This window comes from Periplaneta americana, chromosome 1 (genome assembly GCF_040183065.1).
Source record: "Periplaneta americana isolate PAMFEO1 chromosome 1, P.americana_PAMFEO1_priV1, whole genome shotgun sequence".
Classification (NCBI taxonomy): domain Eukaryota; kingdom Metazoa; phylum Arthropoda; class Insecta; order Blattodea; family Blattidae; genus Periplaneta; species Periplaneta americana.
Window position 1 is genome coordinate 84,345,352 of NC_091117.1, and position 25,373 is coordinate 84,370,724.

Sequence of the window (25,373 nt, forward strand, 5' to 3'; positions counted from 1 at the left end):
GAAATGAAGAGAAGCGAATAGAAGCATTTGAAATGTGGATATGGAGAAAAATGGAACATGTGAAGTGGACAGACAGAATAAGAAATGAAGTTGTGTTGAAAGGGTGGGTGAAGAAAGAATGTTGCTGAATCTGATAAGGAAGAGGAAAAAGGAATATTGGTTGAATCACTGTTTGAGAAGAAACTGCCTACTGAAGGAATCACTAGAAGGAGTGGTGAACGGGAGAAGAGTTCGGGACAGAAGAATATTTCAGATAATAGACGACATTACGATATATGGATCATATGAGGAGATAAAAAAGGAAGGCAGAAAATAGGAAAGATTGGAGAAAGTTGAGTTTGCAGTGAAAGACCTGCACTTGGGCAGAATACTGAATGAATGAATGAACGAATAATATCACATATTTTACAAACTCAAAACCTATTCGTCTTCCATTTTTTCTACACCTGAATTGTCTTCGCCTTCATTTGACAGTGGATCATTTTCGTCGCTGCTTTTCATCCCATTGTCTTCAATTACAATTCTCTCTATTCTTTCTTCCCCATGCCATTTTTCTCACAATACTCTGGTTCAATTTCTTTCACTACGACATATTCTTTCCCATTCCGTTTGGTCGATTCTTTTTTAATCTTTGCCGACATAACACTTCGATTTCTTTTATTTTAAAACTTGTATTTTTATACTACCAACCAATTTACTTAACGTCGTCCCAAATTAATTTAGTGAGACAGAAGTCGGGATGGTAAGATAGGTGTCTTAAGTCTGTATGGTTGTTTTCGACTAATATTTGGTCAAAAGATTTAACTTCGCCTTGGTACTTCTTTCATCAAATTGGATGCTATGTTTCACCAACCAGGCTTGCATATATTTTCGTAAGGATTTTGAGGTAGAGGGTTTATCCAGTTGTGTATTATGATAAGAAGCATAGCCTTCTTACATTATTGGTCGTCGTTCTTCAGCTCTCTATTTTCGAAAAAAAGTTAGTTATGTCTCTTGAAGGAAACGAATAATATGTCTTTCAATAATACTTGGTTGTTTGTTCCCCCTCACCCAATGACTTGGTCATTTTTCTAAGACTTGTGTATTTACCTTAAAAATTAATAGCTTTTCTCATTTTCTTACAGCAGTTTTCTTATTGTTGGTGCACACTTTTCTTCTACATATAAATTGTCTATAGTGCGACGGATTACACATTTATCGAAATCATCGATGTCAGTAATTATTTTTGGGACTTTGTGTTTCTTTCCAGGAGTCCCAAAAGACGTTCCTTCCTCCTCATGCTTTTTCTGTCTCGTAACAATCTGTAAACAGAACTGTGCGACACTCCAGTGGCTGCAGCAACTCTTTCTTGGACTTCAGTAATTTATTGTAAAAAGCTCGGATCAAAATCGGTCTTTTCTTTCACCTCCTCCTTCATGTAATTGTAAACGATACCGGTAACAATAATCTTCCAACTTTGAGTGTGCAGTGTTATTTCTTTCAATTTCGAAACTATAGGAGGCATAATGAAATTGATAATTCAACCAAATTTAGCTGTACTGTCTAGAATCTTCTGCTTCTCAATGACTGATGCAACATACCAAGTCAAAACCATTACTCCCTAAGGCTTAGGGTACAACAATTTGTCACACACAATAATGCGTAAGTCGAACGATTGACTTACACAAGAATCAGTTGGCAATGACATAATATGATACGTTCCCCAACTTGAAAGACTGTAATTCTGCTAGCTGCAGAAATTTGTATTATTCCCAATTCGCAGATGCGCTTTCCTTTTTCTTGTTTCTCTACCAACGTCGCGAAGGTCTCGGAGGGATTTCTTCACTCTCTGATTTCGAGGTAAGTGAAAGTATATTACTTTCGAGATGTTACTTGCATCTTGGTATTTCCACTTTGATTTTGTACACCAATGATACTTACGTCCTTACTTACTTACTTATGGCGTTTAAGGATTTAAAGAGAATAATATTAAAAGTGGATTTGAAGAAGGTGGGATATAATGGGAGGGACTGGATTTATTTTGCTCGGGACTGGGACTGACGGTGAGCTTATGTGACAGCGACAATAACCTACGGGTTCTCTACAAGTCATTTGTATGAGAGTAATCTAAGTTTAAAGACTTCTAAGTCAAGGAAATCAACCTTCAACTTCTCAGGATCCATAAAAACAATTTACCTTATCCAGGAGAAGTCTTTTGATGTGAATTATAAGAAGCTGATTGTGAGAGATAACATTTGATACTATACTTACAGATTCAATGTTCGTCACTTTTGTTATAAATACACATTTCAATACAACAACCCTGCGCACATTAGGGGAAGTGAAAGGAAAGGAGAAACCCCAGTCCATCTCCTTTTAACTTACACCGCATTATAAAAATGCAGAGTCAAGTCCCATTCACAATGAAAATTAAACATAATCGTAACATAAACACGTTTACATGAAAGTTTGCGAACTCCAAACTTTCATGCTTATGCTTACGTGATTTGGAAACAGGACACAATTGTGGAGCGCTGAAGTAGTCTATACGACAGAATATGAGGAACATGGCGTCGTTGTTATGTTCCCATGGTTATCAAATATCTTTGCGTTATGTTTATGTTCACATCGTGAATGATGGTATGACTTCTTGATTTGACCGTAGCGTTTACATTTTTAAGTTAACGCTTAAGTTATGTTTAATTTTCATTGTGAATGAGCCTTAAGGCTCTATGTATCAGTGATGGATTTTAGGCGAACAGTGAGAGCTGAAAGTTCGTAAAGGATATAATGCCCGTCTGATACAATCCGTCACTGACCTGATCGTAATGCACCAAAACATTACAGTCTCAGCGGGGAAAGGTGTAGTGGAGGTGATACAATTGAGTTATTAGCGTCCAGGCCAGCATTACAACTTCCACACTTTCTCTTCAAGACCAATCACGCTAATATTATCTACAACCATCGGGATTTTATATAGGATTTTCTTATTCTTTATTTTTAGGCCTCCCTCTCTATCTCTCTCTCTCTCTCTCTCTCTCTCTCGTTCCCGCTCTCCCCCACTATTAAGGCTGGTTCACAATAAACCTGGAACGGAAACGACAACAAGAAAGAGAACCTCTCCCCTACTATTAGTCTTCCCCCCTGTCATCCTCTCTCTCTCCCAGTCTCTCTCTCTCTCGCTCTCTCTCTCTCTCTCTCTCTCTCAAGCATCTACTTTTTGGTGCTACCGGCATCTGGATCATCTGAACACAAAGTACTATTGAGTTAATGAGCTGCAGCCACAAGATCAATAAAATAACCATCAACACGTTATTTATTAATGTTAAGTTAAAACATAATCTAGAATTCAATTCCCTAACTTTAATTTTCTCCTTGTCGTTAATTAAAATTATAAGATATATTTTTCCATTAATTACGTAAATACATCTATGTCAATGAGACACTAGAGAAATCCGAGTGATAGAACCAGGTTACGTGAAAAGTGTAAGACTATAGACAGTAAATATATTGAAAGTTCACTAAAGAGATTCGGGTGATGGAAAGAGTAACAGGAAGGAACGAAAATTAAAAGAATATTTAAAACTTTTATAACTCAGAAACTAAATAAAGTCTTGTGATATTGAAACCTAACTTATATGTAAAACGACCAGAAAATAAAATCAAAAGATGGTAAATCATATTTATATTTTACAGTTGCAATATTTTAACAATTAATAACGTCAGTAGAGTGCTGGTCTTCTGTGCCCGAAGTTGCGGGTTTAATTTTGGCCTAGGTCGATTGCATTTAATTGTGCTTAAAACCGACATGCTCATATTAGTAGATTTAATGGCATATAAAAGAACAGCTGCGGGACAAAATTCCTGCACACCGGCGACGTTGATATAACCTCTGCAGTTGCGAGTGTCGTAAAATAAAACATAATGTAGAATTTTTTCAACAATTAGTAATGGTGGTTATTACTTCTTAGAGCAATATGTAATCTAGATCTAAGATCGTATAATATTAAAGATCGATTAGACATTCTGTTTAAGAAGGACTATTTAAAGTGGTGCATACATTTTATCTTTCCACGTTGCATGTGGCCACCTGCTATTGTGTACTGCCGCTTCTGATCTTCTTCTGGGTGCGTGGAAAGATATAATATAACCTATGCACTGTATAACTATTCATACTAAAATAACAATTTTCATGAAATTACAAAAGGTTATGCCATTAAATAATTATAATTGAAAATAAATGGTCTGAATAAAAGGCAACATAAAGGGTAATTTATAAACTTATAAATTATTTCATTTCCTAAAGATTAAGGCGTAGGCCTATAGATTTACCTGAAACTCTTCGGAACCAACTTTCAAATTGTTTCATTATCTTCTTTCTCTAAAGTTTTGAGTTAATATATTACGTATTACTTATACTGCATGCTAAACTCATTTCACTTCTCTTGGTTTAACATTACTCAACATAACACTAATAAAATCCTTGAAAAATTCCATCCATTTACGTAACTTCTGAAATGAGCATCACTAAAGAATACATACATTGCTACAGTAACCTACACTTTATTTCAGATTTCTAAGAGTAAGTTTTTTAATTTATGAGAGTAGAAAATATTCTTGATTTTTATCAAGGAATCGTATGATGGATGCCACGCCGCTACGTTTCCTTCGCCATACATAAATGAATTAAAAATATGAAGGCAAATAATATATTGCAAGATATTGCACAACGAAGTTACAGATACAAGTACCTGCAGGCAGTGACAAGGCAAATTTTTGTTGATGCAACAGAATTTGTAAGTGCATTCTTCACCAATCTGTCTATGTTGGTACTTATGTACCATATTGCACAGATGGGAGTTAAACTGACAATTGTTCTATATAAAAGCTCCGCCCTAAGTGCATTTAGTCACTTATCGACCATCTTCTGCCAGTGTTGGTCGTACCTGTGCGTCAGTCCGTGAAGGTCACACTTATTCCAACTATGAAGACAGTGAAACTCAACAACAATCGATTGTTCCCGGTTCTTGGCGTGGGGACGTTATTTGTAAGTGATAGTTATTCGTTATTTAGACTTATATTTTTCAGAGTACCTATACTAATATTTGACTTACATAAGTAGTAATTAAATCAATTCATGAACAATCAACAGTAAAACATATCTTTAAATATAACTTACAATAAATCTTCTCATATGATATTAAAATATGTACTAAAGAATCACCATATACGTCTGACTTCACTTTCTGATGCTTGTCTATTTGTTTGTAAGTTCATCAGACATGAGAACGGACAATTTCATTGAAACAAATAAGAGAGTAAAATATCGCTCAGAAATTGTTTTGTTAAAACTTACTAGAAGAACATGAAAAAGTTATGAAAAATTCAGTATTTCAGCTACTTTTACTGAAAACCGCGGACCCGGGTTCAAATCCTGGTTGGGACAAATTACCTAGTTCACGCTTTTTCCGGAGTATTTTCTCAACCCATTAACAGCAAATTCTGGGTAACTTTCAGCACTGGACCCTGCACTCATTTCGTTGGCATTATCACCTTCATCTTAGTTTGCCGCTAGAAACCATAGAAGTTGATACAACATCGTAAAATAAAAAACTTTAATTAAACAAATTTGACCTTGCCAGTGAATTCAGGGGGTTCTAAAACATGAAGATTCAACAATATATCAAATTTGAATATTTTGAAGATATTAAGTTTTGTGAAAATGTCTCTCATGTACTTCGCTTGAAATCTATTGAAAATATGGCAGTATTGAGAAAGTAAATTTTAGTTTCAGGTTTAGTGTATAGCCCATGTCTTAAATTTAGATAATACATTTACAACCTGTCGATGGCACAGCTCGTCTGTCCTGAACCTTGGGGAAGTTAGGGGTGGTGAGGGATGTGAGGCTAACTTTGGAGCAAGCGTCTGGCTAACGGTACTTTTGGTGTGAATACACTCTGCTTAATCCCCTTTCTACTTTCTTCAAAAAAACATTTCTCTCTCTCCATTTGTACTTGGAAGACGGAGGTGAACGTTTGCTTAATAGAATTGCTGGTGTAAATATATATTGAAAGTTAAGACGTAGCAATATAACTTGCGTGTGTAGTGCTTGCGTAGCTATATATATACAGGCTTACTAATAAACCGTGTATAGTTTTTATACGAGACTTATGCAGAGTTGACACAGAAAACGTTACTAATAAACCGTGAATAAGCTATGGACGTATAAACAGGCTGTAACTATACAATGGGAATTGCTTTGCAGTAGTTATATACACGAAATCCCTTGTTTAAGCGTTGTATATAGGGAAAAAAGGCCGCCCCTTTAACAGCTGTTCGTGTCGACTGTCATTTTATGATGATGTTTACCTTGTAACCACAGAAGAACAAACCAAAGATCATAGAATTATTAGAATAATATTGCTGTAGCTTGTATTCTTTGACCAAAATGTAGTGTGGTAATCGATTAGAGCCAGTTGTGCTATCGATATTTAACACGCCACACTAGAGCGCTCTACCGGATGCAGCAGAGAACCTCTGATATTCTATTACATTTCGTAACGAAGTAATGACGAAACTATGACGTAGCTGTGTAACAGTTATACTGTTATACACGACGTATGTAGTGATTATTAGTAAGGAATTTACACACGACTTATAAACGAGCTACTCATTGTATAAGTATAAGACAGTTAAACGTCTGTATATAGAGTTTTTATTAGTAAGACCGATAGACTAACAGTCTTACTAATAAAAACTCTATATACAGACGTTTAACTGTCTTATACTTATACAATGAGTAGCTCGTTTACATGTCGTGTGTAAATTCCTTACTAATAATCACTACATACGTCGTGTATAACAGTATAACTGTTACACAGCTACGTCATAGTTTCGTCATGACTTCGTTACGAAAGATAATAGAATATCTGAGGTTCCTTATTCCATCCGGTAGAGCGCTCTAGTGTGGCGTGTTAAGTATCGATAGTACAACTGGCTCTAATAGATTACCGTACTATATTTTGGTCAAAGAGTACAAGTTACAGCAGTATTATTCTAATTATTCTGTGCTCTTTGGTTTGTTCTTCTTTGGTTACTAGGCAACCATCATCATAAAATGACAGTCGATACGAACAGCTGTTAGAAGAGCGGCCATTTTTTCTCTATATACAACGCTTAAACAAGGGGTTTCGTGTATAAACTACTGCAAAGCAATTCCCATTGTACAGTTACAGGCTGTTTATACGTCCATCGCTTCTGCATGGTTTATTAGTAAAGTTTTCTGTCTCAACTCTGCATAAGTCTAGTATAAAAACTATACACGGTTTATTAGTAAGACCGTAAGTGTATATAGTAACTCTTATAGAATAATTTCGTGCGTTTGTATATATATATATATATATATATATATATATATATATATATATATAGACTAACGGTCTTACTAATAAAAACTCTATATACAGACGTTTAACTGTCTTATACAATGAGTAGCTCGTTTATAAGTTGTGTGTAAATTCCTTACTAATAATCACTACATACGTCGTGTATAACAGTATAACTGTTACACAGCTACGTCATAGTTTCGTCATTACTTCGTTACGAAAGGTAATAGAATATCAGAGGTTCTCTACTGGATCCGGTAGAGCGCTCTAGTGTGGCGTGTTGAAATATCGATAGTACAACTAGCTCTAATCGATTACCACACTACATTTTGGTCAAAGAGTACAAGCTACAGCAATATTATTCTAATAATTCTATAATCTTTGGTTTATTCTTCTGTGGTTACAAGGTAAACATCATCATAAAATGACAGTCGATACGAACAGCTGTTAAAGGGGCGGCCATTTTTTCACTATATACAACGCTTAAACAAGGGGTTTCGTGTATATAACTACCGCAAAGCAATTCCCATTATATAGTTACAGCCTGTTTATACGTCCATAGCTTATTCACGGTTTATTAGTAACGTTTTCTGTCTCAACTCTGCATAAGTCTCGTATAAAAACTATACACGGTTTATTAGTAAGACTGTAAGTGTATATAACAACTCTTATGGAATAATTCCGTGCGTAGTGTTTGTGTATATATAGACTAAGTATATATAGTAATTCTTACAGAATAATTTCGTGTGTTTGTGTGTGTGTGTGTGTGTGTGTGTGTGTATCAGTGGCGGCTCCTGCATATCATATTTCTTAAGAGGAGGAAAGAAATTAACAGCACTAAATGACACCTTCTTGAATGAAACATGCTGCAAATTAGCCTACATGCATACATGTAAGACCAGGTAGTGTTGGGGTTGGCCTTCCCTTCTGTATAGCAATAATCTGTTCTTGTAAACCGAGTTTCCTAAATTATACAAAATATATTATGATTTCACTTCCATTCATTGTTGAATAATTGCACAAATTAACAATTACAAGGAAATTCACAACCTCGTAGCATTTTTCGAGCACACTACAGCATCACACGTGTTGGAAGAGACTAGCTACTAACTCGTAACCGGAACCGTTTTACGGAAATGGAAATGGGAATGGGAAATAATCTGAGGAAAGCGAGAACACTGCACCCACGCACGTGGTCTGTGTTGCCACATGTACATTTTACAAGTTCAGTATCACATGCTTTTGAAGAATGTCAGTTCTTGTAAAGTCATACTATCATTATTGTTCAAAGCTGCCGGTGGCCGATTAATTTTTTTATGTTAAAAATGATGTAGTTTGGAGTACCTACTTTCAGTTTCAAATATATTTATACAAAACTGACAACTTGGCTGTTGCCCTGTCTAGTAAACAATGAATAGAAGTGAATTTCAGGGGCCAACTACGTAGAACTACTTCCTCTTTGTTTCACATAAACCCGACTTTAACTTTCAAATATCAACGAAAGTTTCAAACCATGAATAGTAGCCTATATAAAGTGCAATGAATAATATTTTTAATTTATAATTAAAAAAAGTTTACATGGTGTCTTTCATAGCGTTGCGTTAAAACTGTTTTTGTTGTCTCTCCTCCTAGATGTGTTATAGACCGGTTGAATACAACATCGTTAGGTGGCAGCCAGTGGCGTGCGGTGGCATTCATCGATACCCCAGCAAATTAAAAAAAAAAAACAAAAAACATAAATTTGTTTGACATAATAGTGAATAAGTGCAATATTAATCATCTTAAATATATTAATATAAATATTTAAAATACTTACATAATGTAGGTATGTTATGGGATAACCGTACGCCAGGAATGAAAGTGCTGTTTTGTTACTTAATGGTGAACTCCATTCTCCTGTCCTGCACAGCAAAGAAACCTACAGTCCTTTCGAAGAATGTGTCCTTTTGCCTGATTTCTTCAAGAAGATCTGCTTCAATTGACAGTAACGCCAGATTTGATAGTCTTTTTTCGCCCGTCCTGTTTCTTGAATATGTTTTAATTCGTTTTAATGCTGAGAAAGACCTCTCGACTGAAGCTGTAGATACTGGTATTGTACATATTAGTGAAATTAACTTTGAAAGCTGTGGAAAACATGTCGAAATGGATTTGTCTGACATTATATGTAATAACTCAAATGAGTTTTTTTCTTTAAAATCATCAGCAGCATAGAACACAGTTAGCTCATTTCGCAACCTGACTTCCTCAAAATGGTTACCACAGGCACTAAGTAAGTTAGAGAATTCAATCTGTGGGAACTGTTTTTGATAAATGTCATATTTTCCATTCTCACTTGATATTACTCCTAAAAAGCCTAAGCTACCATAGTCTTGCAATCGACTTTCTAGATGGCTGTCAACATTGTCAAATATTTCATAATATATTTGTTTGTAATTCACATTTCTTTTGCATGGTTCTCCGACTTCATCTGCTGTTTCTGCAAAAACAGTTTCAAATTCATTTCTCATGGCTGATATGTTTCTGCGAGTTTCATCTACTTTCTTCCTACAGAAGGCAATGTCAAAAGATTTGCTTTGAAGAATGCTATATAGAACACTAGTAAATGCAAATATTTTGTCAAAAGTTCTCAGCAGAAAACAGAAAGTGAAGTCTCTCAAATTTAGAAGGTAACCCTTTACAGGTGCCAAAATATCTTTCTCAATTTCACTTGAATTGTTTAGCATTGCATCAAACACCTTATATAAGTCATTTCTATGGACATAGACTGTATTTACCAATCTCTTTGTATAATTCCATCGAGTTGGTGCAACACTAGGTAGCCTCCTCTGTAGAAATGCATCTAGGAACTTGGTTCTCTTGGGTGACCGGGAGAAGAAGGCAGCAATGCCACTCAGAGTACTAAAAAAAAAAATTTGCATTCTTTTATGTTATTGACTGTGTTTGATAGTACCAAATTTAGACAGTGCGCATAACAATGTACAAATAACGCCTGTGAATGTGTCTGTTTAATACGTGCCTGTACCCCGTTTATACGACCTGCCATTGAGGCCGCTCCATCATAAGACTGTGCGATTAGTTTATCATTGCTGTCAAATTCCGTCAAGTATTGTCTTATTAACTCAGCAATCTCTGGAGCTGTGCGATTTTCACTTACATCTTGAAAGCCAATAAACCTTTCTTTTGTTTGGCCATTATGTACGTATCGGAGTACAATGGAAAATTGTGCAGTATTAGAGACATCTGTTGTTTCGTCAACTAAAACTGCAACATAATTGGCTAATTTTATTTCTAATTTTATTTCTTCTAATAAAGATTTGGCTACTGCTTCTATTAGATCATTCTGTATTCTATTAGACACGCCTTTGAATACTGTAGAGGTTTCTAAGTGTGCTTTCAAGAGGGGATCGTATTCTGCAGTATATTTCAGAAGTTCAACATAGTTACCCCTATTAATGGAAGTACTGGATTCATCATGGCCTCTGAATGCAAGTTCTTGCTTGCTTAGAAAACACACAGCTTGAATAAATCTCTTAAGGAGTTCCCTGTTTTGCTCAACTTTCTTATTATGAAAAGTTATTTCATTTTTAAGCTGGTCACTTAGTTGCATGTCAACCCGAACTCTTCCAAAAGAGGCAATTAAATAGGATGCTTTAATGTGCCCAACAGATTGCTCATGAGAAACTGCTGCTTTTGTGAAGCTCCCTAAGTTAATGTAACCTGATTTTGTCCAGCTGGTATTTCTATCTTGGCCAAATAACAGACAATTCCAACAAAATAGAGAGTTATATTTTCTGCTTCCAGCTAGCCATAAATATTTCTCATAAGAAGAAACTGTAAAATGTCTGGTACAATTTTTAGATTTATGTACCAAATCTGGCAACTCAGGGGTTGGCCTACCTTCCTGTATAATGCTCTTCTTTTCTTGAAAAGGCCTCGTTGAAAACGGTCGCTCATGTAGCTTCTCAATTATGCACTCCAATATACTCATTTTTCATATAAATTACAAATGTTCTTAATAAAATTAATATAACAACTAGAATATTTCAATGACAATGCCACAAAGCGAACTGCATTAACTACCTTTAACTACTTCGCGACATGTGTAAATTCTAAGCGTAAACACAATTCAAATTGTAGTTGGCCACGCTTACCAAGTTAGCAAACTGAATGCAATAAAAGTCAGTTCAGAAATAACTACATTATAAAACATATTAAATAAATTAACTATGTAGGCCTACTGTTAATAAACAAGTTTACATTCCAGCTAAAAGGTAACTTCCAACTTGATACGAGTAAAATATGTTCAATAATATTATCATCAGTATTTTTAAAACCTTCCGGCTACACTATTGGCTATCCTGATCTGATCAATTCACCATTTATACCTCTATGGCTCCACGCCAACGAGCTAGAGAAACTCTAGCTCGTTGCTCCACGCTCTAAGAACAGTGAGCTCTCACTGGCTAAGAATTCTGACGTCACCTAACGCCAGCTTGCAGGATTTCTTACATTATACACGACTAACCCCCTCTCACTCTCTTACCCGCAAATACACCCGAAATATAGAGAGCGCATGCGCTAACTCAGCAAATTCAGTATTGCTGGGTCTGGCGAGCTCTCATCTGACAGCACATCATAGTGGATTCGCGCGTGGGAAATTCAAACTAGATTTATGCAACAATGAATATAGTATAGTAAAACAACGGTGTATAGAAATTACTTACCCCAGCAGTGCTGGGGTTGACTGCACGCCACTGGTGGCAGCGGTAGCGAGCTTGCTGCACGACCAGTCGGTTTCTATTTCCCGCCCATGACTGATTCAGAGGAGGATCTCCTCTCTCGCCGTTCATTTACTTGCTTTAAAACTCTGCTTCTTTCTCTGGACGCTAGTGCGCTGTTGTCTGTGTGTGTTAACTGCAGTAGAGGAGGAATGGAGTGCCTTTCCTCCACACAGACAATCTCGCATCTTTCTCACAGTTTTCTACAGCACATGAGCGCGCGTCGTTTAAAACTAGATCAACCAAGTTTTTCTTATAGCTGTGAACTTAAAAATTATCGAATCTTCTTCGAATTTCAAGGCAAATATTTTATATGGTATTTATTTCAAAAGAAGAAAATTTGAGGAGGACGTTCCTACCTTCCCTCCCCCGAGGAACCGCCACTGACTAAATTTATTAACTTAAACTTAAGTGTTCCTAATCGTGCCGCCTACTAAGAAAAAGAAAGTAATTCATTCTCAAGGACGTGAAATAATAGCGAAAGTGATAGGAACGTGTGATAATAAAGCCAAGAACAAGTGTCTCTAGCATTTAGTTACTCAGGCCACTAAACGCGAGGCATATAACACTGGTGTGTCTCAATTTACGGCAAAACAAAGAAATGGGTTGGTGAGAAATTAATTCCCAATCTTCCGTCAAGGTCAGTCGTGGTCATGGACAATGCCCCCTATCACTCCGTTCAGGTTGATAAGGCTCCAAATAAGTACGCGCCAAACAGAGACATGATAGAGTGGCTGAGAAGAAAAGGAGTTGAAGTCAGTGAAAAACTTCACAAAGTCGACCTTTTCTCCTTAATCGAGAAACACAGGCCTCAAGAAAAGACTTTTAGGGTTGACCGAAGGCTGGTGGAGTTCGGACACCCCGTATTGAGACTTCCTCCTTATAAGTGTGACTTATCTCCGATCGAATTAGCATGGAAAAAGATGAAACTCAACGTGAGAGAAAATAACGTGACAGGAGATTTATCTTTGCAAAGATTAAAGGAACTTACAGAAATGGCTTTATCGTCAATAACTAAAGGGGACTGGGAGGATTATTGTCAACATACATTAAAAGTGGAAAGCCAATACAGATTTCGACATAATACATTACCTGCAGTAGTGCAGTAGTGACAGTGATAGTGATGATAGCAGCAGTAATGATGATGATGGTGATGATGAAAGTGATTCAGAATTAGCTACTCCATTGTAACGCGGCGCAGAATTGGTAAGTCAGTGTTTTTATAATGCATGCTACATTGTATTTCTAACTTTCTCTTCATGCACTCCATCCACTACTATATAGTGCTAAACTGCTACCCCAACTCCGCATTCCTTCTAGGGCAGATGAACTGTGTCACTGACAGTAACATATGGAAGCGAAACATGGGTAATGCCAAGGAGAAGTGAAAATCTGATAAATACGTTTGAAAAAAAGATACTTAGAAGAATATTTGAGTCCATTAAAGATCAATTTTACCTTGAGAATCATATATAACAAAGAATCATATCAACAATACAAAGAACCAGAAATATCCAATATTGTTAAATTTAGAAGATTACAATGGGTGGGACAGTTAAAAAAAATGGAAGAATCCAGCATTCCTAAGATGACCATGAAAGGTAAGATGTTTGGAAAGAGAATGTTGGGAAACCCCAGAAAAGAAGAATCGATGCAGCAGAGGAGGATAGTCATTGCTACTTCACTGTAGGAAATGAAAAGAGATGGCAATGGGTAGTAGTAAATGGAGGTCTAGAATTGTGAAGGCCAAGGCTCGTATTGGGCTGTTGATGATGATGTTGATAATGATGATTTATAACTAAAACAGGTGGCTTGTTATTCGAGAAAGGCATACTGAATAACATTCATGCCAATAAGGTAGAAAAATGAATGGATATTTCTTGAGGAAAAATGCATAGCCATTTTTTATCATTATCCGCTGCATTGTACTTCTAGAATTCTACAGTAATACACTATTTTTGTGTGAATATAGTAACGACTTTCAAGAAAATAACACGTACTTTCTCACAATGTATTTTACGCATTACGATAACATCCTATTTATCATTTTACAAATGGTCATAACGTTTACAGAGTTGATTAAACACACAGTAGTGCTAAATAAAAGAAAAAAACTATACAATTTGTAAATAAACATTTTTGCTTCAGAGTCACAGACTGCTAACACACATCATTTGGTAACACTTAGCTGCCAAGACTCCCCAACCTTTTAAGTTCTGTTATTAATCTTTGAGTGTTTGAGTGCAGATTCTAAGTATCAACTGTTGTAATTGATACACTTTTTGTAATTTGACGGTCTGGAGCAGGCTGAGACAGTTTTTAACTTTGCAAAGAAAAGGTATATGAAAACATACGATCATATTACTTAAATTGTACAGCATAATGAAAAGCATACAGAATGTAAAATAGCTTTTCACAGTAAATTAAATGGAATTCAAGGAGACGACAAGTGAAATGCATAAAAAATACATTCGTATACATATATTGGACCCTCATAATATAACCACAGTCTAGTATATACAGTCACGAAGCTCAATACGTAGTAAATATGCATCCATAGACAGTTGCTAACCACTAGGGTCGCTACTATCGCCTCATTGCAGACAATGCGAAATAGTACGTGCACAGTCTATTGTTCCTAGTACCCTCATAAAATCAAGCTTCGTGACTGTATGTATATACCAGACTGTGATATTACACTGTCTAAGAGTAGGTTAATTTCCGTGAATTTATAAGTGATTCTTGAAGCACGCCATTACATAGCCTACTGAATGGAACAGAAGCTTGTCTTATTAATCATTTCCTATTATTGACCTAGAAACGGTTTTGTAAGCCTACTTCAGTAGAAGTTCCTTTATGTAACAGTCAATGCCAACGAGCAGTGTTGCCAACTGGCTATCACTGAATCCCGTTAGACGGAACTTAAATATAAACTATTTTCGAGCGAAAAAACTAGATTTTCATAAAATACTTCAAAATTAAGTAATTCAAAATTTCATTTATAGATATTGTTAATTATATATCACATGTTTTAATATGGAATAATTGAAACTGATTACTTGATTTAAGTAGAGATTTCCTCAGGATCATCAGGGTCAGTGTCTTGATCCTTAATGTTCAGTAACAATGAAGAAGTATACTTGCAGTGGCGGCAATATCTATTCTCTGCTATTATATGTATGTGATATATTCGGTGAGTGGTCACTTGATCCCTTCCTGTATCCAGCCAGAGTCCCTACTTCAAGTATCATATCTATTGGCAATATGTAACCTTACAACTGCCCAACTTTCTTGATGAAGAAAATGTATTGGATGATGTAATTTGTTTTGGGTTTTCAATGTTTCCATATAATATGGATTTCCGTGAGTCACTGCACTTCAGCAAGAAAAAGAAAGAGTTGGGAGGGAAGAATGATGAGCAGATCCATGATGAAACATGTTTCAACTCGTCTCTGCATTACAATATATTATTACGTAGGCTACTTACCATGAATAGTTTGAGATTAATATTTAGTCTATACAGTATTAAATAAATTTACCTAAAATTTCATTAAATCAACGAAGCTTCCCGCATGCTAAGCGAAGGAAATAAGCTAGATTCCCCGTTAACGGGATGAAATTTTTTGTCCATAAGTTAAACTTAAAAAAGTTAGATTTAGCTTGAAAAAAGCTAAATTGGCAACACTGCCAACGAGATACTGTATTAAATAGAAGGAAGAACCGAAGCGATTGTGAGCCAACGGTTCCCTGTTACGGTTACTTGCTACTTTGAGAAACAAGTCAACGTTTAAGCATGTAACTGAAGAGTGTAAACCCAAACGCGTTCAGTCCATTTTTAAGAAAGAACTGGGCTAGTTTTTTTATCCACTGGTCTACGGACTGAGGGAGTTTTCAAGTGACAAGCACAATAACACAAAATTTTAGGCAAGAATTGACGTTGTTTTGGAAGAAAATAAGCTTAAATATGATAGAAGTCTCAAACACAATCATAAGACTATATGAAGGATTCAGAACCATAGTGGGCCAAGCGCTATTTACTAAAACCGTAGAAAACAAGGGTTAAAATTAAGTTATTACCATAATTCAATGGAAACATATAGCAAGTAATATAAAGTACATACATTCAAACTAAATGATATGTCAATCTTCATTAAACTATGGTATTCACTTAACTTTAACCCTTGCTATCTCAGTTTTTAAAAAATGGCGCTTGGCCCACTACGGCTCTGAACCCTTCATATGATGTATAAATCATTAAAATAGCCAAATGGACTGAGTGAGTTTTGGGATCACAGTATTCAATTATAATTTGCTTCTTCGCTCTTTCTTCTTCAGTACTACCAACTCTCTCCTCTCCTCTCCTCTCCTCTCCTCTCCTCTCAACATTTCAACATCCATTAAATGTCACTAATCTCGTCGTCTTGTATTTAATATCGCCTTACCAATCCTTTCCTATTTCATTTTCTTTCATTTCCTAATCTTTTATTACTCTTTCTTCTCTATTCTTCTCCCTGATCTACTCTTCCGCACCAATCTTATCCTCTACTCTCTTTATTTATTTTGCGATCATCTTGTCTCACTTCCTTTCCTTCCACTTATTCTTGTCTCATTATCCTCAGTTTTCCCATCTCTTTTCTTCTCCTTTCTCTATCCTTCCCCATCAATTCTGTTCTATTTTCTGATTTCTATTGTTTTATTTCCATTCTTCTATACTCAGCTACATTATTTACTAAATCCTCTTACTCCTGTTATTAGCTTTCCTTTTCCTGTTCTCTCATCTTCATCCTCTCACTAATGTTCTCATCCCCCTTATATCTTTATATTTTCTTTTCTCTCCTATCCTATTCTTTCTTATCCTCTAATCGACAATCTGTTCTTACAACCTTATCATCTGTTACTTCTTTTCCTTCCCTATCCTCATTTATTGCTTATCACAAATCTTCTCATACCGTATTGCTTATTTTCCTTTTCGCTCCTCATCTAATATATCTCACAAAATTTCTCAACACTGCTACTTTATTTTTTCTCTTCATACATCTCACAAATATTCTCATAGCTTGTTGATTTCGTTCCTTTTCTCGTCTACCTTTACTGACAAACTTTCTCATCTCCTGTTACTTCCTTTCATCCCTCTCCTCATTTTATTTTTTCTGACAAATCTTCTCACATCCTGTTACGTTCTTTCCTCTCCACTTCTCATGTATCTTCCTCACAAATCTTATCTCCTGTTAATTCCTTTCTTTTTTTCTTTTTCTTTCTTTCTTTCCTCTCCTCATATATCTTTTTCACAAATCTTCACAAACTCTGCTTCTCCCTTCGTTTCCTGAACTATCTTTTCTCTAAACTCTTTTCAACCCCTGTTGCTACCTCTCTTTTCCTCCCATCATCTATCCTTTCTTTTCCTTTCCTCTATCTTCTCACAAATTCTCTTATATCTTGTTATTTTCCTCTCTTTCCTCTCCTACTCACTCATTTATTCTATGTCACCAATCCTATTCTCTTCGCTACACCTCTTCTCCTCTTGTGTCCTCTTCAGTCAATTCCTCATTGCAATACCTTTTATTTTCTTTCCTTTCTTCCCCTCTTCCCTTTTATCATTCCTTTCTTATTCTTTCCTGATCTCTCTGTTTTCGCGAATCATATTCAGTGATCAATTTTCTTTCCAATTATTTAAAGTACAAGTAGTTAATTGTGATTTTACATTAATCCGAACCTAATATTTTCAAGGAAATACGTTTTCTTTAATATTACAGATAGCAAAAAGCATATTTTTTTGCATTTCGTCTGTCTGTTCTCTTGTACCGTAAAGTAATTCCTTCTGTATTACCGTACGGATTTCTTATATTTAATATTTTCACCCTGGTAAAATAATATATTAGACCATATGGGGTGTCCAATTTTCCAAGCGAGAGTTTATTGCACAGACTGCAAGTACCCTCAATATATATTTTAAGAAGAGTGAAGAATGTATTGATTCATTCCTTGCGTGTCTTTGGCTTTGCAGATTTCGAGAAATCAGTCGTAGGAAGTCATAAACAGAGCACCAATTTCCATATAGGCCTATACCGTGGTCCCAACCCCACCAAATCTAGAATACAGTAATAATGTTAAATCAGTAATGAGTGCATGCACGTATAAACAGTGATTTCATTTACCAATTTCTTGTAAATGTTAAAAATTGCTTTCTTGAAAATTCGTTGTTTTTATCTAATATATGTTCATTTTCCCAGGCAACAAAAGCAGGTGAAGCAGAACAACTAGTCAAGGATGCAATTGACATCGGTTACCGCCATATTGATACCGCTATGATTTACCAAAACGAGAAAGAAGTGGGAGCTGGCATTAGGGCGAAGATAGCTGAAGGAGTCGTTAAACGAGAAGACATATTCCTCACAAGCAAGGTACAGTACGACATGCCAGTCAGAGGCTGGACTGCATCAAAGCAGAAACTGCCACCATCACTTTTGGTATCAACATCCCCTTTGCTTTCTTTTCCTCTTTTCACTGATTACTTCATTTCTCTTTGTCTTATCCCTCTTCCTTGCTGCCTTTTCTATTCATATTCCTCCTCCTGCCCTCTTGTTCCTTCAGCCCTTCATCCTCTTCTTCCTCGTTTCTACTTCCCCTCTTCAATTATTAATTTCACCTGCTTGTCTTGTTTGGATTCAAACTGAAATTTTTATTTTGTCGGTTGTTCCGACCAATATTCTCTTCATAGAATGGGATTCGTAGGGTGGAAAGAACCCATGTTCTAGAATGTTAGCGTACGAAAGTAGTCGAACTCTTAAGAAAGTTTTAGCTAAGAAAAGCAAGTGGTGGAATTGTAACTTAACGTCGCCGGAAAACCGTGTGAAAAACCAGTATCTTGTCCTGAACCGAAACCTGGTCCCAGTAGAGGAACGTACTACAAAATTGTTTGAGAAGACCTGCAAGAAATCTAAGAGAGGAAAATTGGAGGTATTATTAGCAAATAAAGCTACAAGCAAACTAACTTACGTTGGTCAGATTAGTTTACGATCGGTTTAACGTTAAAATAGAGTCTTAGAGAACAGTTTTTGTTCCCTTATGTTTTTCTTGTTTTCATAATTCTGTTTAACTTGGTTTTGTTTGAGAAATACAAACTGTCCTCACTTAATAAATTAGTTTTTATTTTTCGTTTTAATTTTTGGACCAGTTGAAACCCAATAATGTCTGATATGAGGTTATTCCACTTTTTGTTTAAACAAACTGAAACATTTTAATAATAATAATAATAATAATAATAATAATAATAATAATAATATTTATTATTATTATTATTATTATTATTATCATTATTATTATTTATTTATTTATACTGGCAGAGTTAAGGGCCATAGGGCCTTCTCTTACACTTTACCAGGTCACAAAGTATACAAGCAGTTAAACATTGGTCCCAAGATTCTGTAGACTACATTTTTAACACTATTCAGAAAATAAAAAAAAAAAATCACTGGAATGAGGCTAGAACCCGCTACCCTCCACATGGCACGGAAATGCCTGAGCCGTCTGATCTACTGAGAGGAGACTGAAGGCTTCACTTCTGCGCGACATGTCCGTATCCTCACGAAGATACAAATTTCGAAGGTATATAGAAATACTATATTCTACTGTATATATAAAGTTACTTAGAACCATGGATACTCCAGCTATTTTCATATTTAGTTCAAGGAAAGATAAAAATATGACATACAAAAAAGGAAGATTGAAATAAAACAAATTTACGTGTCCAAATTGTGATAATATATATATATATACATTTCCCTTCCATCATTTTCAAGTGCTTGCAATATTACAAGATCTCCCGCAAGTTATAGACTAAAACAAAGAGTATTCGAAACATTAGTTAATGGAATAAGTCAACTTAAACTATAAAGAAACATATTTCTTCAACAAAAATATTTCCACGTTAATTTAAAAAAATTCACATCCATATGACATTTTCATGGAATCGTTCTATACATTTAAAAAAAAAAAAAAAAAAAAAAAAAAAAAAAAAAAAAAAAAAAAAAAAAAAACTCCATACTCTCGAACAATAAGAAAATTATAGACACAAAAACACACCTGCAACACATCCTTAACACTCAATTGAATTCCAGAACACACACTCTTTTCGATACAACACTACAAATCATGAAAACACACCATCCATCATAACAGGAGGGCAGAGATAGCGCGGGAACTCACCAGAATTCAGAGGATGATGGAAATTACGTCATAAGTAGTCAACCAGGTAAAAATAACACCATAACTTAAATATTAACACAGCCAAGTTGTTATTTATTTCAATTAAATAATTGAATAATTTTTCAGTGATAATTTATTTACAATTATTAATTTACACAGGTTTTTTTTAATAGCATCATGATCAGCTTCAAGGATTTGGACCATGTTGGTCAGTTCCGACTCCATTCAAAAACTGACCTTTTAATAGCGTTAATACTAATTTGATGACGGCTAAGGAATTAAAACTGAATTATCTGTCTGAAATTTGGCACTAGCCATTGTGTAAAGGTGCGTACACACTTAGCGAACGAACAACGAACGAACGACAAAGATTGCATTCGTTGATTGAAATCGGTACGTGTGTACTCGTACGTCGCAGCAAAGGCAAACCGATCGTTTGGTTTGCCTTCGGAAGTGATCCGTCGCTTGTCGGTACATCAAAGGAAGTTGGTATTCGTTGTGGACGGGATTTGCCACTAGCTTGTAGTTCGTAGCAGAACGCAGCGCTTAGTTCAATTTCACTAACAGGATGTCGAAACTGGAGTGGACGAAAGACGCTGTTATAAATCTTATTAATGCATATAGGGAGCAGGAAACTTCATGGAATCCCAAGTATCCTACTTACCACAATAAAGTAAGAAAACATGATGTTTGGAAACCTATTGGAAAGATGTTCAGCTGCAAGATAGGCGAGTCAAACACGTGCAAAATTTGAAAATTATTTTTGTTTATTTATTTTCAGTGGATACATGATTTTGTTTATTGTAGGGAGCAGAAGTCAAAAAAAAAATTGAAAATTGAATCCCTACTGACATCATTCCGGAGGGAAAGACAGAAGTCCACAAAAAGATCTGGAATGGGGAGTGATGAAGTGTACGAATCAACTTTGTTAGCGTATAAACATATTATGTCGTTCCTTTTGGACAAATTCACGCCCAGAAAAAACAAAGTTCCAACCTTGTGCACACAAAATAAATTATTGGCACTGAAAAGTGTCTTTTCGTAAGCATGATGCGCATACGACAAACACAGACAAATCTCTCTTTTTTAGTATTTTAAGATAATTATTGTCAGTGAGGTATCCGTATACTGAAACTTTCCCCTGGGGCCTATTTCATAAAAGTAATAATTTAATACCATTACTGAAAAGGTAATAACATTAAGTACTGTAATATTATTACTGTTCTGTTTCATAAAAGTAATAGTTAATATTATTTATTACTGTAAACGCTCATATTATTACTAAAATAAATAACAATATTACTAAAGTGTTTCATAAACCAGCAAAGATAATTAAATTTATTAATAATATTAACGTTAGTTCCATGACTATTTTAAGTAATAGTTTAATAATTTGTAAAAAGTAAATGCCAATGTAGGGTTAGATTTTGAAGATAAAACCGTGAAAACATTTGAAATGGATAATTCTGACTCAAATAGTGATGAAGAGGGAGTGTTTGTCCGACGTCCAAGAAATTTTAGACAACGAATATCCTACAACCATATGCAAGAAAGTTACGAATATAATGAAATAGTTGACCTTTCAATTCGAGAACTTTTCGCAAAAAACTCTGTTCCCCATTTTAAAAAGCATCAGAGACAAAATGAATGACTAACAAAGTCCCTCTCCATACTTACAAATACTTACAAACTGTCATAGGCGCCAATGTAGATGGACCAGGCTGAAAATGAAAACTATCTTATCTAATTGTAAAAGAGGAATAATTGGAAAGGGTGAAACCTAAATTAAATTCAATTACAGTATAGAACTGTTAGAAAGTAATTACTGTATATGTTACATTATTTTATCTTATTTGAATGATTGAACTTAACGTTTTTTTCCTCCTTTCTCGTCATTTTTAAAATTACAATTGTTCAGAAATATATGCTTATGGGACATTTACATAACAAAATAAAGTAATATTAATATTTTCTGTACCTATTGAAATGTTTTTTTCAATGTATACTTGTGACAACCTGAATCTATATGAGGTGTATAGTTCCAAAACCCGACATTTGCTTTCTAAGTGGTTTAGAGAAAAAGCCGAAAAACTATCTGTAGTGTTTCCAGTGTTGAGATGTGCAGGAAATGTTTATAATAGTCTAATAGTAAAGCTGAGGATAAAATTACATGTTTGAACTAAAAGTATGTATTTTTGCAATAGTTATTAGATTATTAAATTTGGACATGTCGTGTTTTGGAACTAGCTATTGCATATGTCGGATTTTGGAACTAACAATAAAATATATGTCGGATTTTGGAACGAACAATAAAATTTATGTCGGATTTTGGAAATTCTAATAACATTAGTTTCATTAAATAATCCACATTTTATACTAAAAAGCTATTAATTTTATTGAATCCATGGAATATAATAAACAATTGTCATTTATTTATATATATATCATCAGAATATTATATTTCCCGTCTTCCTGTGGTTCACAGATAGTCAATCTTCTTCACACTCATCCTCGTTATAAATACCGTCTGTGTTATTCTTGCAATATTCCAAAATTTCCATGTCTCTCCAGTTATCTTAAAAATTTCTTTAAGTAATTTGTTAACATTACTTAGTTCTTCCTTATAGATTATGCATGTGTTTTTGTGCAAATGTAATTTTTGCATCCAGAGCACGTTTTCCTCTTTTTCAAAATACTTTGTACAAATTTACAATTCTTCTATAGTTTTGTTCACCCCTTATCACAACTCCATTTTTTATTCCTTTATCTTGATTCTTTTACAGAATTTTAGTTTGAAATGCCAGCCATTTGGTGGCTTCAAAACAGTTTGTATATTCGTTTTCCAGTCATAAACTGGAAAGTCTATACTTAACTTGTTTATGGTGTCATTGTTGTTGAAGATATTGCAGTAATCTTCGGATTTCATAATGTTCATCTTCTTTACCTCCTTCTCAATTCCATAAAAAATTCTATCCGTTGGTATGGAGGAAATGGAGTGACTCATTTTACCTAATTTTTCGATGAAGTCTTTCATACCATATCACTTTATTTCACATTTCTTGCTACATGTATCCTCTTGTCTTCTTTTTTTTTTTACTGGCGGAAGTCCAATTTTTAAATGCCATTTAAATACAAGTCACACCCAATTCTTTGACACTTGCAAGATTTTTAAGAAAGTTTGTCGGTAAACTGGCAGAACACGACCTGCTCCCATCCCCTGATGTCTCATTGTTCTGTGAACAAAATATGTTTTAGGATAATCAGCTGTTGTGTATTCAGTATGAATTCATCTTGAACCAACTTATTAGGGACGCTGTAAAACACTTTGTAAAAGTGGCTGATATCATGCTGAGTTAGGAAACTTCATTGGTTTATGGGTAAAATTTTGAGTTCTGAGAGAGTAGCTACCAATAATCAATACAAAAAAATTATCAAATACAGGCATGCATCGCACAATCACTGTAAAGACAAACATTACAGTTAGCATAAAACTTAACTTCCTATCCCTTTTCTGTGTTTTGACTAATTCTTTGTATCACCGACTCACTTTCTTCCACTCCCAGGCTCTGAAGGCGAAGTTTGTATGTGAGATTCTATGAAAATTTTACTTCTATAAGAAGCTCACACAACACGTCAACATGTTGTAAAAATCTGCACAGCTCTGAAGTACCAATATAATGAAGCTTATTCTTATTCAGCTAAAGTTCCATTGTCGATTTTCCCAGTAAGTTCCGTGCACTGAAGAATTATGATATTCTAAAAGAAAACACTAGTGGCATAAAGAAATCACACACTTTCTTAGTCTTGAGCAAAGATGTCGACTTCTGGAACGTTACTGGCCTTCATAGTTCACACAATGGAAGTGTAAATGTCGGACTTTGGAATGAACTGCATATGTCGAGTTTTGGAACAATACCTTAACAAAATAAGTCGGGTTTTTGAAAAAATTCCATATTTTAATGCTTGATTTATGTTAGAAATATCGAGTTTTGGAGGATTAAATAGTGTTTTTCCAATGTATTTCAACCCAAAAATATAAGAAATGATCGTAACTCATTTTTCATAAAAATGGCAGATGTCGACTTTTGGAACTATACACCTCATATACTCTTCACTAATTAACATTGTGAAGATCTTGGTGAGCCAAAATCTTTTGCAGACATATATCAACAAGTAGATCTATTACAAAATATATGGACTACTTTACACCATCCCTATAGAGGGCATAAACTAAAATTAACTTACGAGATTTATAGGTACCGTATCTACAATTCCACATCACAATCTCTAATTAGAACATATTTGCATTTTGTATAGCCAGGTAACTTCTTGAACATACTACTTACAACATAATCAGCAATAAAAACCCATTAGAACAATTTCAGTATTTTTATTAATTTCGTCATAACATTAATCTTCTACAACATCCACACCTTCAAACTCAAACACGATATTTTCTAGGAACGACTTCACCGCGTAAGTACTTATGTCGTTATTGCATTACTTATTTATTTTTGGTAAAAGAGTAATTTTTATGTGTATTTATTTACGCTTGCACCAATAATTTTTAAGCCTTTTTATATAAGTACTTGCTCAGTATTCTGAATTATAACGGAACTTGAAAATATCTTACATAAGACGCTTTGTAGGGTCCACTAACCCTGTCGTTAACACTGTCCTTAAGGCTGGTACAATATTGTCATCAAAAGTTTTCACTGCTTAACATTTTCATATGGTACTTCTTTAGATAACGAGGTCCAAGTTTTACACACGCGCGCGCACACACACGCTTCTGTCACTGATACACTGTTTTTGTAATTGCAAACGTTACAACAGCAGAGACGTGAACAATTAGGAATGATAAAATATCTGTTCACAATATTTTAGATTTATCATATTGTTTCTTTTACTCGTAAATCAACTGACTCAAATAACAGAAACAATAACTTCGAGTTGCAGTGATTTACAATCTTATCTGAAATAAATTGTCTCCCAAACCTTCACACATATTACGACTTACTCTGTT

General features: G+C 34.9%; 1 protein-coding gene across 2 annotated transcripts in view; it reads left to right on the forward strand.

The window, feature by feature from the left end:
* LOC138697637 (aldo-keto reductase family 1 member B1-like) overlaps positions 1-25,373 on the forward strand; it is a 46,994-nt gene that overhangs the window by 3,593 nt on the left and 18,028 nt on the right. Inside the window, exons 1-2 of one of the 2 annotated variants that reach the window (XM_069823060.1) lie at positions 4,879-5,026; positions 18,373-18,543. In XM_069823060.1, coding sequence (XP_069679161.1) covers positions 4,964-5,026; positions 18,373-18,543 — 234 coding nt within the window. In that variant the 5' untranslated portion in view covers positions 4,879-4,963. Of the gene's footprint in view, positions 1-4,878; positions 5,027-18,372; positions 18,544-25,373 lie in introns of those variants that run through there. The other variant, XM_069823069.1, reaches the window with a different exon arrangement.